The sequence below is a fragment of the Bubalus bubalis genome, chromosome 8 (assembly GCF_019923935.1).
Source record: "Bubalus bubalis isolate 160015118507 breed Murrah chromosome 8, NDDB_SH_1, whole genome shotgun sequence".
Lineage (NCBI taxonomy): Eukaryota > Metazoa > Chordata > Mammalia > Artiodactyla > Bovidae > Bubalus > Bubalus bubalis.
In genome coordinates, this window is record NC_059164.1 from 66,700,719 (window position 1) to 66,715,489 (window position 14,771).

The following is a 14,771-nucleotide window of genomic DNA, read 5'->3' on the forward strand; positions in this document are numbered from 1 at the left end:
GGCATTTGCCAGATAAAATAAAAATATCCATGAGACTTCTCTCTGGCTTTTTTTGGTCTCCCTTTCATGGTTCTTCTTTCCCTCTACAGTGCCCTAACTCCCCCTCTCAGCCTTCCTTTCCTTGGCTGTATGGTGTTTGGTCCTACTTCTCCCATGCTTCCTCCATCCCCATCATGATTATTCTGTTTCTCTCCCCAATTCTGACCTGTTACCAGCTCACTGTCCATTAGAGAAAATTAGATTAAGCGTACTCCCAGCATACTGCTGCTGATTAGTCACTTCAGTTGTGTCCGACTCTGTGTAATACTATTGACTGCAATTCACCAGGCACCTCTGTCCATGGGATTCTCTAGGCAAGAGTACTGAAGGGGATTGCCATGCCCTTCTCCAGGGGATCTTCCTGACCCAGGGATCGAACTCGCGTCTCCTGCATTGTTGGCAGATTCGTTATCACAGAGCCACCAGGGAAGCCTCTTCCCAATATACTTGTCTTTGAATAGAGGACAGAGCCTAAGCCATAGAAGGATACTTGTAATAGGGGAATTTCAAGCACTGACACACTTGTAAAGGGGCAGGCTGGGAGAACTATCCAAGCAATAGGTTTATACTTGTTTATGAAAGCCACACCTTTGTCTTAGCCCAGCCTTGTGATCCTTGAATTTGGTAGTTAGAAGGGGACCTTCTGGAGAAGGAAATTACAACCCAGTCCAGTATTCTTGTGGGAAATTCCAAGAACAGAGGAGCCTGGCAGGCACACTGGTTGGACACAACTGAGCAACTAAACTACAACAAAGGGGATCTTCTGAAGTGTTTAGTCCCTTTGTTTTATTTGTAGATCTTACTTGAGGATATTTATTGAGAGTGGATCATATGACAGGCATGATGCTGAGCACAGTTTCATGCATTTCCTTATTTAATCCTCACAACTGCCTTATGAAGCTAGCGCTGTTATCGTCATACCCATTTTACAGCTGAGATAAATGAGGCTTGGAGAGGTTACAAGCTCATCCAGCCCAGAATTAGAACCTAAGCAGCCAGACTCCAGAACCCAAGGACTGTGGTCAAAGGACAAGCTAAGGATTGTAACCCCCTTCATGGAGATGCTTTCTAAGCCTGGCTGCACTCTCCTCTCAAACTGCACTGTCTCCGGAACCCACCTATTCCCACAGAATAGATCTGTCTGTACAAGGGAGTCAAACATCCTTTCCATATTTTGTGCAGTCTCTAAGGGTTACTGCTGCTGCTAAGTTGCTTCAGTTGTGTCTGACTCTGTGCGACCCCATAGACAGCAGCCCACCAGGCTCCTCTGTCCCTGGGATTCTCCAGGCAAGAGCACTGGAGTGGGTTGCCATTGCCTTCTCCACTAAGGGTTACTAACCTAACCTTATACAAACAGTAAAGAAGTTCCCAGCTTCTTGGATATTTCTGTCTTTCTGGCCAAAACTTCATTTTAATCATAAAGGCTTGGCTTTGATCATAAAGTTTTATGGGGTAAATGGAGGTTTCAAATGATCTAAAGGCTTGAAGTCCTTGGAATGTAATTATTTCTCAAAGCGTGGAGCTTGCTGAATTTTATTAGATAACATTTGAGCTGCTTTAACTCTTGAGCTCATGACAGATGTCTATTTTCAGTTATGTTCTTCTGACTTGCCAATATTTTCTTTTAGAATTGAAAACGGATTTTGACTATTTAATGTGTTTAATATTAGAAAAGTCAAGATTTAAGCTGCAACCTGAAGAACTGAATGGGGGCATATGGAAATGTTTGCAAATTGGGCCTCAGGCTTTTGGATAGCATATCTAAGTCAAATCAGCACATATTTACTGATTCTTTAGTTACATGGAAAAGAATATGAGTAAATCAGAAGTAATTATAAACTTTGTCTGAAGTGAGCTACCGTGCTGGACCAAGCAGCATGGCGACACAAATAATACCTGATTGGAGGAGATGTGTAGGCTGAGGACCGGAAATACTAAATTAAATCTGTTATGCACAGCTTCAGCCTACTGAGTTCTATCTACAGTGAGCAAATGAAGTATTCAGTTTGTTGACTGTGGTCCAGTATGTTCATGCTCTTTATTTAAAAGTTGAATTAACTACAGTCTCTAAACAAAAGTGTTTACTCCTCTGATCGAATCACCTGGCTTCAAGCTGGGTATGAATTTCTCTAAAATCGGCACCGAGGCCAGAGTTACGGGGAGGTAAGGTGCATCTTTTTCACTTATTGTAGTCACTGATGGAATTATTTTTTAAAGAAGCATCATCTCAAAACAAAATAGAAATATATCATTTGGAAGGCAGTAGATACTTTTTCATAAATTTATGTGACTAAAAGTTGGAAACAGATCAAAATGTTTTTCTTATATGTCTATTCCTGTAGATTCTGCATTTCTTTTTAAGCCCATAGTCAAGAGAAATAGCTATTTAGATAAAATCATATTAGAAGCCCCCCCCCTTTTTTTTAATCACAGCAATGTGGTCTTAAAATTAGATGATGCACGGTCTAGCAATGTCTAGGAAGTTGTAGAGATTACCACAATCTGTTGTGTAGAAACTGAAGTTCTAGTTTTCCCCATTCATTAATTTTCTGAACTAGGTTTGTTAAGGCTACCCCTTTTCTCTCTTCAGTAGAAATAATGGTGCTGAGTGAAGTAAGATTCTATCCCAAGGCTAGATGAAGTCAAGGTTGTCCTAGCATAATCCGGTCCTATTGACTGCTGTGTGCTGTGTGACTCCATGCAGCTTAGGCTTTTCACCAATTTTTGTGGTAAAATTCTCTTCAAGGCATGTCCCCCTCTTAAAGGCATGTTCACTTTGATCACCCTCACACATGGGAGTAGCTCCACCACAATCTGTGCTTAGGGACAGCTAGACGACATGAAACTGGTGTGACTCTGTCCACAAGGAGAGCTCACCTGTTTTTTTCCCGAGCGTGGAAGGGTTCTCACCAGCCCTGAAGTGAATTCTTGAGGTACGTTCAGCCACCTGGAGTGGCTGGGGACTTGGTGACAGAGCAGGGAAAAGGGCGGTGATGACCTGACGTTCCTCATTGTGTCATTGCTGAAGCTGACAACGGCCTTTTTCCACTTCCAAGCAGAGGTAAGGGGCTAGGGCCAGTAAATAGTGACACTTGGCAACCAGATTTAAAAGCCATTGCTCATTATCACGGATAAAGTTTCTGTAAGTTTTACCATAAAAGGTACACTTAGAAGCAAGTCACAGAATGACTATAACAGCGTCTACTTTAGTAAGAAATGTAGACGACGGAGAGTAGCTTACACAATGGTAACTGCTAACATATGTGAAGTTTCTGTCAGAGGACATTGTTTCCATTAAAGTGTTATTCTCTGACATGGTTTTTTTTTTTCTTCTGGAGGAGCTGATTGAAACTTGATTTTTAGATATAATTTTTTTTTCCTTCCTTAAAAGTAACCGGGTGGCAGGCCTGCAGTAAGTCTGCTGTGAATGTTGTTGAAACATGTAAGAAGGGAGAGATTCCGACGGAATACACAATTACAAGTTTCTTTAAGTCCAATTGCATTGTGCTTTTACACATCTGGATAATTAACCAAGCATTACATTCTCTCTAGACTATTTTTACGAGTACAGTATGCTCCTAACATGATTTCCATTAGGCTGTTCCAAACATCATTTAAGAACTCAGAAAGATTGCAGACCAAGATTCAAAACCACTGTTCAACTGTAATGTTGAGACCTTTTTCTCTCGTGGGAGAAATAAAAGATTGAGAGCTGAATTCTGAGATCCTTCTGATGTCAGAGGAAAAGTCTAGGTTTGTTGCTCCTTTAAGCTCCAACAAATACAAGCACAAACAAACATACACTAATTATCTCTGGCCCTTCTTGCCAGGGGTGAGCTCAAAATGTGGTCACTGTGGAGCAGAGGAACCATATCAGGATAGTGCTGGAAATCGCAACTTCTTTAAATATTGGAAAGGAGTAATTACTAGGGGCAGACTAAAATCCTGACATGTTGATTGCTAATCGAGTTTGAATTATTATGATGGTTAAATATATTTATCTGACTAAGTTCCTCATTTGAAGGTCACTGCTGAATTCTAAAATAGTATGTGTTCAGATAGTTTCTGGCCACACTTTTCCTCTTTCCTTTTATAATTGCTTTGATGCTGTTCCGAGCTTTAATGAGGCCAGGGTCTGATCCGAAAGTAGAAGGTTAGTGTTAACTCATAGACTTCAGGAACTTCCTTGGCCAGCTGCTGCCCACATTGGTAAACCCCAGCCAGAGATCAGAGAAACCACAGGGCTGATAATTGTGGTTGTCGTTGCTTTATTTGTTGTTATGGGTAGAACTCAGAACAAAAGAGGCAAGAGTTCATAAAATTACAGTATCATAACTATAAGTCCTAAGGGGCCAAATAGTCCATTTCTGATCCATAAGACAACCACACCTAATTTATCCCCGCAGAGTCTGGGCTTCTATTCTATTTAAAATCATATCTGGAAAAGGGAAAACTGGGTAAAATCAAATCGGTTCAGTTCAGTTGCCTCAGTCGTATCCGATTCTTTGCGACCCCATGAACTGCAGCATGGCAGGCCTCCCTGTCCATCACCAACTCCTGGAGTCCACCCAAACACATGTCCATTGAGTCGGTGATGCCATCCAACCATCGGATGCTCTGTCGTCCCCTTCTCCTCCTGACCTCAATCTTTCCCAGCATCAGGGTCTTTTCACTTGATTTATTGTCTGGTTATCTTTTAAAGTGCTCTCAGTGGTCAGAGAATTGTTAAATCGAGAAATAAATGGTTCAGAAAGAATAAACAAATCTAATCTTGAAAAATAAAGAAAGAAATGTGTCTCAGCAAGGAGAATGAAAATAATTGAGATTTCATTATAATGTTTCACTGTCCATTTTCCATAAAATAATCCTATAATTGTCTACTGTTTTGACAGTCTGAGTCACTCAACCAGTGGAATGATTAATGAAAACAACAGGGAAGGATTTGTCACCCTGACACAGGGCAAGGAAGTGTGTGAGTCATTAAAAAGCAAAAACCGAGGCAAACATCATCACTGCCAGGTTAGCAGATATGGACTGAACATTGAGGAATCTGTTTTGGACGTGGTTATATTACTACCCATGCCTGCCTGCTAAGTTGCTTCAGTCGTGTCCAACTCTGCAACCCTATGGACTGTAGCCAGCTAGGCTCCTCGCTCCACGGGATTCTCGAGGCAAGAGTACTGGAGTGGGTTGCCATGCCCTTCTCCAGGCAATCCTCCCAACCCAGAGATCGAACCTGCATCTCTTTTGTCTCCTGCATTGGCAGGTGGGTTCTTTACTACTAGCACCACCTGGGAAGCCACTTATATGAACTACCTATATACATATATATATATGTACACACATGTATAGTGACTGCAGAGTGCATGTGTGCTCAGTCGTGTCTGATTCTTTTTTTTTAATTTTAATTGGAGGCTAATTACTTTACAATGTTGTGGTGGTTTTTGCCACACATCAACGTGAATCAGCCACGGGGGCACATGTGTCCCTCCATCCTGAACCCCCCTCCCACCTCCCTCCCCACCCCATCCCTCTGGGTTGTCCCAGAGCACCGGCTTTGAGCACCCTGCTTCATGCATCAAACTTGCACTGGTCATCTATTTTACATATGGTAATATACATGTTTCTATGTTATGCTCTCAAATCATCCCACCTCCGCCTTCTCCCACATAGTCCGAAAGTCTGTTCTTTATGTCTGTGTCTCTTTTGCTGTCTCGCATATAGGGTTGTTGTTACTATCTTTCTAAATTCCATATATACATGCTTTAATATACTATATTGGTGTTTCTCTTTCTGACATACTTCACTCTGTATACTAGATTCCAGTTCCATCCACCTCATTAGAACTGACTCAAATGCATTTGTTTTTATAGCTGAGTAATATTCCACTGTGTATATGTACCACAACTTCCTTATCCATTTGTCTGCTGATGGACATCTAGGTTGCTTCCATGTCCTAGCTATTGTAAACCATGCTGCGATGAACACTGGGGTACATGTGTCTCTTTCAGTCCTGGTTTCCTCGGTGTGTATGCCCAGCAGTGGGATTGCTGGGTCATATGGCAGTTCTAGATCCAGTTTTTTAAGGAATCACCACACTCTTCTCCAGAGTGGCTGTACTAGTTTGCATTCCCACCAACAGTGTAAGAGGGTTCCCTTTTCTCCACACCCTCTCCAGCATTTATTGTTTGTAGACTTTTTGATGACAGTCATTCTGACCAGTGTGAGATGGCACCTCATTTTGGTTTTGATTTGCATTTCTCTGATAATGAGTGAGTTTGAGCATCTTTTCATGCGTTTATTAGCCATCTGTATGTCTTCTTTGGAGAAATGTCTGTTTAATTCTTTGGCCCACTTTTTGATTGGGTCATTCATTTTTTTGGTTTTGAACTCCATGGGCTGCTTGTATATTTTGGAGATTAATTCCTTGTCAGTTTCATTTGCTATTATTTTCTCCCTTTCTGAAGGCTGCCTTTTCACCTTACTTATAGTTTCCTTCATTGTGAAAAAGCTTTTAAGTTTAATTAGGTCCCATTTGTTTATTTTTGTTTTTATTTCCATTACTCTGGGAGGGGGTCATAGAGGATCTTGCTGTGATTTATGTCAGAGTGTGTTCTTCCTTTGTTTTCCTCTAAGAGTTTTATAGTTTCTGGTCTTACATTTACATCTTTAATCCATTTTGATTTTCTTTTTGTGTATGGTGTTAGAAAGTATTCTAGTTTCATTCTTTTACAGGTGGTTGACCAGTTTTCCAAGCACCACTTGTTAAAGGGATTGTCTTTTCTCCATTGTATATTTTTGCTTCCTTTGTCAAAGATAAGGTGTCCATAGGTGTGTGGATTTATCTCTGGGCTTTCTATTTGGTTCCATTGATCTATATTTCTGTCTTTGTGCCAGTACCATACTGTCTTGATGACTGTAGATATATGTTTGATTCTTTGCAACCCCTTGGACTATAGCCTGCCAGGCACCTCTGTCTATGGAATTTTCCAGGCAAGAATACCAGAGCAGTTGCCATTTCCTACTCCAGGGGATCTTTTCGACCCAGGAATTGAACCTGCATCTCTTGAGTCTCCTGCGTTGGCAGACGGATATATATATATTTTACCACTGAGCCACCCAGGAAGCCCAATAAAACAAAATAAAACTACCCATTTCACTTTCTTATTTTCTGTAAGTGATCCACTTGGCAAGTGTGCAGTGGCTAAATCCAAGAGTGGGTCCCAGTTTTGGGGACCAGAGACTCGCCATCATTTCAGGACCGTTGATTGAAATGTGATTTGATGTGAGACATGGGAAGAGTGGAGGCAGCGAAGCCCGGATAGAATTCCAAGTGGGCATATGACTGAAAGGGCACAGACCTTTGTTTTCATGATTTTAAAATATAGGAAGATAATGTTAACTTTACATTGGCTCAAATTAGAGTAAGGGAAATAACATGTTCATAGTAGATGCTCGGAAACTGAGAGGGTGTTCCTTCTTAATCTCCTGCCTGAATATATCTCAGAGATGCATGATGATCGCAAGGGGGAAGGGGCCATAAAAATGTGACTGTTTTAGTCTAGATTTGTCATCACTGCCTATAAAATACACACTCTTCTATCTCTGAAAAAGGCAAGCGAGGGGTTTTATTGCCAGGTCTTATAACAAGACAACTTGAGTGATAACATCACTGGAATGTATACTTTTTTAGCATTTGTACTAATTTGCAATAGAGAAAAAAAATGTTTAGAAATGTCAGACGAGTCATTCATTTATCAGATGTCTTTTTACGTACCTAGTATGTGCTGGGCAATGTACACATGGTAGAAATAATAAGCCATGAAAATGGTAAACTTAGCCTTAATCACATATGAGTCAAGTTTTCCATAATATATTTTTTAAAGAAATTGTGTTTTGTGATTTATTTATTTTTGTGTCTACTCAAAGGTATCTATCTTGATACCTTTGACAGAAACGTTGCCGGATAAACCACCACTGAATGAAGAGTACATAATAGATCTTTACCAGTGAAATGATTATTCAAAAATGTTTGCTTTTTGGGGTCAATTTATAGAACTATTACTTGATACACTTACTGTCCCTAAAAAGAGAATATAGCAAAATTATACGAGCCAAATTTCAGACATGTAAACACATCTTGATAGCACCACATAGGGAAGTTAAAGTGTACTCGTGAGTATGTGCTGTGCAAGTCGCTTTAGTCATGTCCGACTCTGAGACTCTTTGGACTGTAGCCCCCCAGGCTCTTCTGTCCTTGGGGTTCTTCAGGCAAGAATATTGGAATGGGTTGCCATGTCCTCCTCCAGGGATCTTCCTATCCCAGGAATTGAACCCGCATCTCTTACATCTCCTGCAGTGGCAGGTGGGTTCTTTACCACTAGTGCTACCTGGGAAGCCCACTCATGAGTACACTTTGACTCAACACTTTGCCTAAATAATTATTATTACAAGAGGAGTTCATTAGTGAGGTGATTTTATATAAACTATGGAAATTACATTCTTCTTTCATAATTTGGAGGTGGTTTAGGATTCAGAATAGGTCAGACCACATTTGGGGCTTCCCTGATAGGCCAGTGGTACAGAATCTGTCTGCAATACAGGAGACCGGGGTTCGATCCTTGGGTTGGGAAGATCCCCTGGAGAAGGGAAAGGCTACCCACTCCAGTACTCTCGCCTAAAGAATTTCATGGACTGTATAGTTCATGGAATCTCAAAGAGTCAGACACGACTGAGCGACTTTCACTTTCATTTTTAAAATTGGGCTTCCCTGGTGGCTCAGCGGAAAAGAATTTGTATGCAATGGCAGGAGACACAGGAGACATGGGTTCGATCCAGGGGACGGGAAGATCCACTGGAGAAAGGATAGGCTGCCTACTCCAGTATTCTTGGGCTTTCCTTGTGGCTCAGCTGGTAAAGAATCGCCTGCAATGCGGGAGACCTGGGATCGATCCTGGGTTGGGAAGATCCCCTGGAGAAGGGAAAAGCTACCCACTCCAGTATTCTGGTCTGGAGAATTCCATGGACTACAGGGTCGCAAAGAGTCAGACATGACTGAGCGACTTTCACTCACTCCTACACTCAGACAAGGTTTAATTCTGGCTCTACCACTTAACTTCTTTGAGCCCCAATGTCCTTACGTCGACATGGGAATAATAACTCCAGCATATGATTGTGGCATGGAATAAAAATGAAAACTTTCCAGAATTCTCAGACTGTGAACTTTGGAGCCCTGGAAAGCCTTGGAAATACTGTGAAAGTTCTACAGGTCCATATGCACCCACCTAATGCCTCTAGTCTATCCAAAACATATGTGCATTGCTGATTCTCAAAGGCATGTAAGTTAATTCAGAATTCATTCATTCAGCAGCTGTTTATTGAGCACGCACAAAAACACAGCACCAGGCACAGGGAAAGCATTCATAAACAAAATAGACATATCTGTGTTCATGGGTCTTCTGTTCTAGTGTGGGTAGAGGATAACAATGCACAAGATAATAAAAGTCTGTTGGAGAATGATAAAGATTAAGATGAAAAAGGAGAGAAAGGGAGTATAAAATATCAAAAAGTAGTGTTAGGGAGGGCAACTCTGAGAAAGGCTCACTTAAGGAAGTGAGGGAGTTAACCAGATGGATATCCGGGAAAGAGCATTCCAGGGACAGGAACAGCTAATGCAAGGGAAGGAATAGTGCATATCACAGTTAAGATTTGGTCTGAGAGGGGCTGGAGATGATGAGGAAGAGGACAGTAGAGGATAATATGAGGGAAGTGACCAAATCATGTCAGCCCTTATGCCTCAGAAAAAGGACTTGGCTTTTGCTTTGAGGGAGATGGGAAGTCATTAGCGGGTTTGAGCAGAGGAGTTGCTTGATCTTATTTGACAGACCACTGTCTTGAAATTAAACTGGAAGAGCAAAAACAGAGGCCCATTGAGGAGGCTACTGCAAGAATCTAGGTGAGAGATGATGGTGACCTGGGGCAAGGTAATAAAGTACGGATGTGGAAAGACACTGGATTCTGCATTTGTCTTGATAGAATAGGTAGAGTTGATGAGATTCACTGATGGACTTTTGTGAGGTTTGAGTGAAAGAGGACAAGGCCAAGTGTGTTGGCCTGAGCAGTTAGAAGAACAAAGTTAACATTAATGGAAAGAGAGGCTGCAGGGAGGGTTGGAGGGTTGGAGCTTCATTTTGAACATAGGAAGTTTAATACTAGACACACAAGTGGAGATGTCAGGAAGGCAGCTTTTTCATGGAAAGAATACAGAACTATTTTTAAATATCACAACCAATAATAGCTCTTTTCAGCATAATCTAAAAGAAGAATTATTATCATGTTTATGTCCACAAAATATTTCAAAATTTAAAAAGAGCCTTTTACTGTAAAAGGCTGAAAACAGAGGTAAGTTCAAGTGGCCAATAAATATAATTTTTCCTTTTCCTCTTCCTTTAATACATGTTGATTTCAAATTTTGGCATCATTATACAGATTTTGAAATCTTAACTTTGGCTTTTAGGTTTTTTTTTTTAAAATAAAGCTTGCAATGGAACTTTCTGGTAAGAGAAACCCTAAGGATGGCAGAATTGTGTTCACTGGTGTCCATGTTACTTTCTTTTGGAAAGAAATTAGGACGTTCACTTAGTACTTTGTGCTTCGGACCTGTAACTTGCACGTCACTTGGTACTGTTGGGGATGACAAAAGAAGGAAGGGACTGAGCTCAGCGCTGCTGTGAAATTTGCAGTGTGAGGTTAAGAATAAAATGCATGGTGCAAGTCTTGTGGAAATCCTGCTTGTTTGATTGTGATTTTAATTCACCTAACTGTGCCATTTTAGCAGCACCGATATATGATGGTTTGTTCTAATGTCTGCCCTTCTCAGTCTTACGCTGGGAAGTATGTGCCAGCCACCGCCCACTACATCCACATACTCAACCCTGTGACGACGATGAAGATCAACCTGAAGGGAATTGCTCTCGGAGACGCATATTTTGATCCCAAGTCGGTAGGTGGCTCTTCTTTCCTTTCCATTTTGTTCCTTAAGGAGATGCAATCCCCTTTAATCAGACAGAGGCTCCTCTTAACCCTAGAGACCTAACTTCATAAAGGGAAATACTGTTCCTTGAATGACTAATGATTTAAATCTTCTAATTTTTACCAAATGTTCTATGGTGTCAACTTACTGTGTCAGCCTAGGTTGGCTGAGTGCAAGCGTCAGTGTGTGTGTGCCTGTGCTTGGTGTGTTTGTGTGTATTTTGTGTATGTATGTGTTATATGGGTGTGTGTGTGTGTGTTGTGTGGTTATGTGGTATATGTGTGTATGTGTGTTTGTGTGGTATATTTGCATATGTTGTGTGGTAGGTGATGCCTGTGACGTATGTTTGTGTGTTTGTATGTTTTATGTCTGTGTGGGTGTGGTGTATTGTGTATGCATTGTGTGTGTTGTGTGTGTGTGTGTTGTCCCGCTCCACTAATTAACAAGTTACAGAGGGTTATTTCTCAAGCAGATGGGCTCCCCTCACATCCCTTTCTTTCCCTGTCGTGTCTGTGTTTGCCTCTTTTCTCCTCAGATCATAGAGGGCTACCCATCATTCCTGTTCCAAATTGGCTTGTTGGATGAGCAGGAGAAAAAGTACTTCCAGAAGCAATGCAATGACTGCGTGAAATTCATCCACCAGGAGAAGTGGCTTCAAGCCTTTGAAGTGAGTTCTGGGTCCCGCGCTGCCCTGGAGCAATAAGCACCATCTGAGAAGGTCCTGGAAGCACTGGGGTGCCTGGCCTGGTGTTTTATTGTTAGAGAAGCTGTATCCGGGGTGCTGTCACAGGTCAGGAGGCGAGACGAGTGGGCTCATAAGGAAGAAAAGGACCATCTGGGTTTCTTTGAATTTACTTTGGCAATATTTTAAACCTGAGCTCACCTCGGGGTGTTTATATAACTGTGTCTTTCATTAACTATTTTGATTTCTGTACATGCTGTGTCGCCCTCGAGGCACCCTACTATAGGGAAATCAGAAGAAAGGCAACCTGGAAAGTGGATGCATATGCGTCCACATGTGCTCTAAGCCCTTCAGAGGGGAATATCCGCACACGGGGCTCCAGCTGGGGAGGTGGCCGCAGTTTAACAAATGTCACATGTGCCTGTGTGTCTGGAACAAAGAGTATAAACGGTGGTGTGGTCGTTTGCAACTTTTGCAAAGAGCTGTTGGCTTTTGTGAATATCATCACATCACTCCTAAAATTGAATTTGAGGATCCAATAATATGATTATGTTCTTGAACCATTTTTTTTTTTTTTGGTTGTTTAAAACCTAAGACTCTACTAAATATTAGGATACGGGGGGGACTTTGTTTGCTGGCCTGTGCGAACAAAGATCATGTGTAAGCAGTCTTCCTTGGGGGTTATGCCACCTTTGCCATAAAGCCATGATGTTTGACCCAGTAAATGTGGTGTGACTGAATTTTGAGGCCTTTAATCTTGTTATTGAAAGCACAGCCTGTCACCGTTAACCTAACAGCATTGTTATTATTAAAGCTGAGGCCTGATATTAATAGACTTAAGGCACTGCAGGTCAGCTGGTTCAGATCAAAACAGGAGACATACAAATTTATGGAGAAGAGTGGGGTAACAAAATGATGCTCCGTTTTACAAATAGGGTGCCAGGGCACTACCTGAAAATCCCCAGGGAGTGATGCTGTGAATTCTGACAGCAGCAAGCTGTGTGAGTGCTGGAGCTCAGGAAGTCCTGGGTCACTCTGCAGGACGCTGGTGGGCTCCCCTTTCTGCTCCAGGACCCTTGATATGGCTGCAGTGTGCATACAGGATTTCTTATGCAATTGTGAATGTGACGGAAGAAAGATCTTATTGGAGACATGCTGGGTCATTCTTCAACTCACAATCACAGTATTTTCAAGACTGGTTTTAGGCTATTTACTGTGGTAGGCAGGAAGGGTAAAAAGGACTAAACTTTCAGAATTTAGAATTAATATGAAATATAACATTGGATGAGGCCCATCTGCACATGAGACATGCGATGTGTTTTTGAAGAAGCATACAGGGATTAAGCAATATCAAGAACAAGAACATTTGATAGCTTCAAAGGAATAAAGAGGGACTTCTCTGGCAGTCCTGGGGCTTCCCTGAGAGCTTAGTTGGTAAAGAATCTGCCTGTAATGCAGGAGACCCTGGTTGGATTCCTGGGTCAGGAAGATCCACTGAAGAAGGGATAGGCTACCCACTCCAGTATTCTTGGGCTTCCCTTGTGGCTCAGCTAGTAAAGAATCTGCCTGCAATGGGAGGACCTGGGTTTGATGCCTGGGTTGGGAAGATTCCCTGGAGAAGGGAAAGGCTACCCACTCCAGTATTCTGGCCTGGAGATTTCCATGGATCGTATGGTCCATAGGGTTGCAAAGAGTCGGACATGACTGAGTGACTTTCACTTTCCCTGGCAGCCCAGTGGTTAAGACTTTGCTTTCCAATGCAGGGGGTGGGTGTGAGATCCATGGTGGGGGAGCTAAGACCCCACATGCCTCACGGCCAAAATACCAAAACATGAAACAGAAGCAGTATTGTAACAGATTCAATAAAGACTTGGAAAATGGTCCACATTTTTTTTTTTTAAAAAAGGTATGGGGGATAAATAAAGCAGATAGATGTCTGTGGTGCATGCTCCAGCAGCAGCCTAAGCACCCACGGAATTAGTGAAACTGTTGAGAAGTTTAGGTGTTTTGTATATTCCGAGACAATGAGAAAATGGCATATGAGGTCTCTCCCAAACCAGATTCACCAGAAAAAAGAGAACCACATCCCCACCCCAAAATCCTGAAGGTATGCAATGTCTCTGTGGATCACTGGTCCAAAATCTTGAGTGATAAATGAAAACGCTTTTGCTTTTTCAAGGGAAATAAAATGATACTTAGGTAAGTCAGCAGGTAGTGGGAAAATGTGTTTCAACTTATGCAATCAGTTCAGTTCAGTTCAGTCACTCAGTCGTGTCAGACTCTTTGCGACCCTGTGGACTGCAGCATGCCAGGCTTCCGTGTTGATCATCAACTCCCAGAGCTTACTCAAACTCATGTCCATCGAGTCGGTAATGCCATCTAACCATCTCATCTTCTGTCATCCCCTTCTCCTCCCGCCTTCAATCTTTCCCAGCATCAGGGTCTTTTCCAATGAGTCAACTCTTCGCATGAGGTGGCCAAAGTATTGGAATTTCAGCTTCAGCGTCAGTCCTTCCAATGAATATTCAGGACTGATTTCCTTTAGGATGGACTGGTTGGATCTCCTTGCAATCCAAGGGACTCTCAAGAGTCTTCTCCAACACCACAGTTCAAAAGCATCAATTCTTCAGTGCTCAGCTTTCCTTATAGTCCAACTCTCACATCCATACATGACTACTGAAAAAACCATAGCTTTGACTAGACAGACCTTTTTTGGCAAAGCAATGTCTCTGCTTTTTAATATGCTGTCTAGGTTGGTCATAACTTTTCTTCTAAGGAGCAAGCGTCTTTTAATTTCATGGCTGCAGTCACCATCTGCAGTGATTTTGGAGCCCCCCCAAATAAAGTCTCTCACTGTTTCCACTGTTTCCTCATCTATTTCCCATGAAGTGATGGGACTGGATGCCATGATCTTAGTTTTTTGAATGTTGAGTTTTAAGCCAACTTTTTCACTCCCCTCTTTCATCTAAAGGCTCTTTAGTTCTTCTTTGCTTTCTGCCATAAGTGTGGTGTCATCTG

At 41.9% G+C, this 14,771-nt stretch overlaps 1 protein-coding gene across 1 annotated transcript in view; it reads left to right on the forward strand.

Moving 5' to 3' along the window:
* Nucleotides 1-14,771, forward strand: part of CPVL (carboxypeptidase vitellogenic like) — a 79,399-nt gene that overhangs the window by 12,321 nt on the left and 52,307 nt on the right. Inside the window, exons 5-6 of the mRNA XM_045166418.1 lie at nt 10,919-11,041; nt 11,607-11,738. Of these exons, the coding sequence (XP_045022353.1) occupies nt 10,919-11,041; nt 11,607-11,738 (255 nt within the window). The remainder of the gene's footprint in view (nt 1-10,918; nt 11,042-11,606; nt 11,739-14,771) is intronic.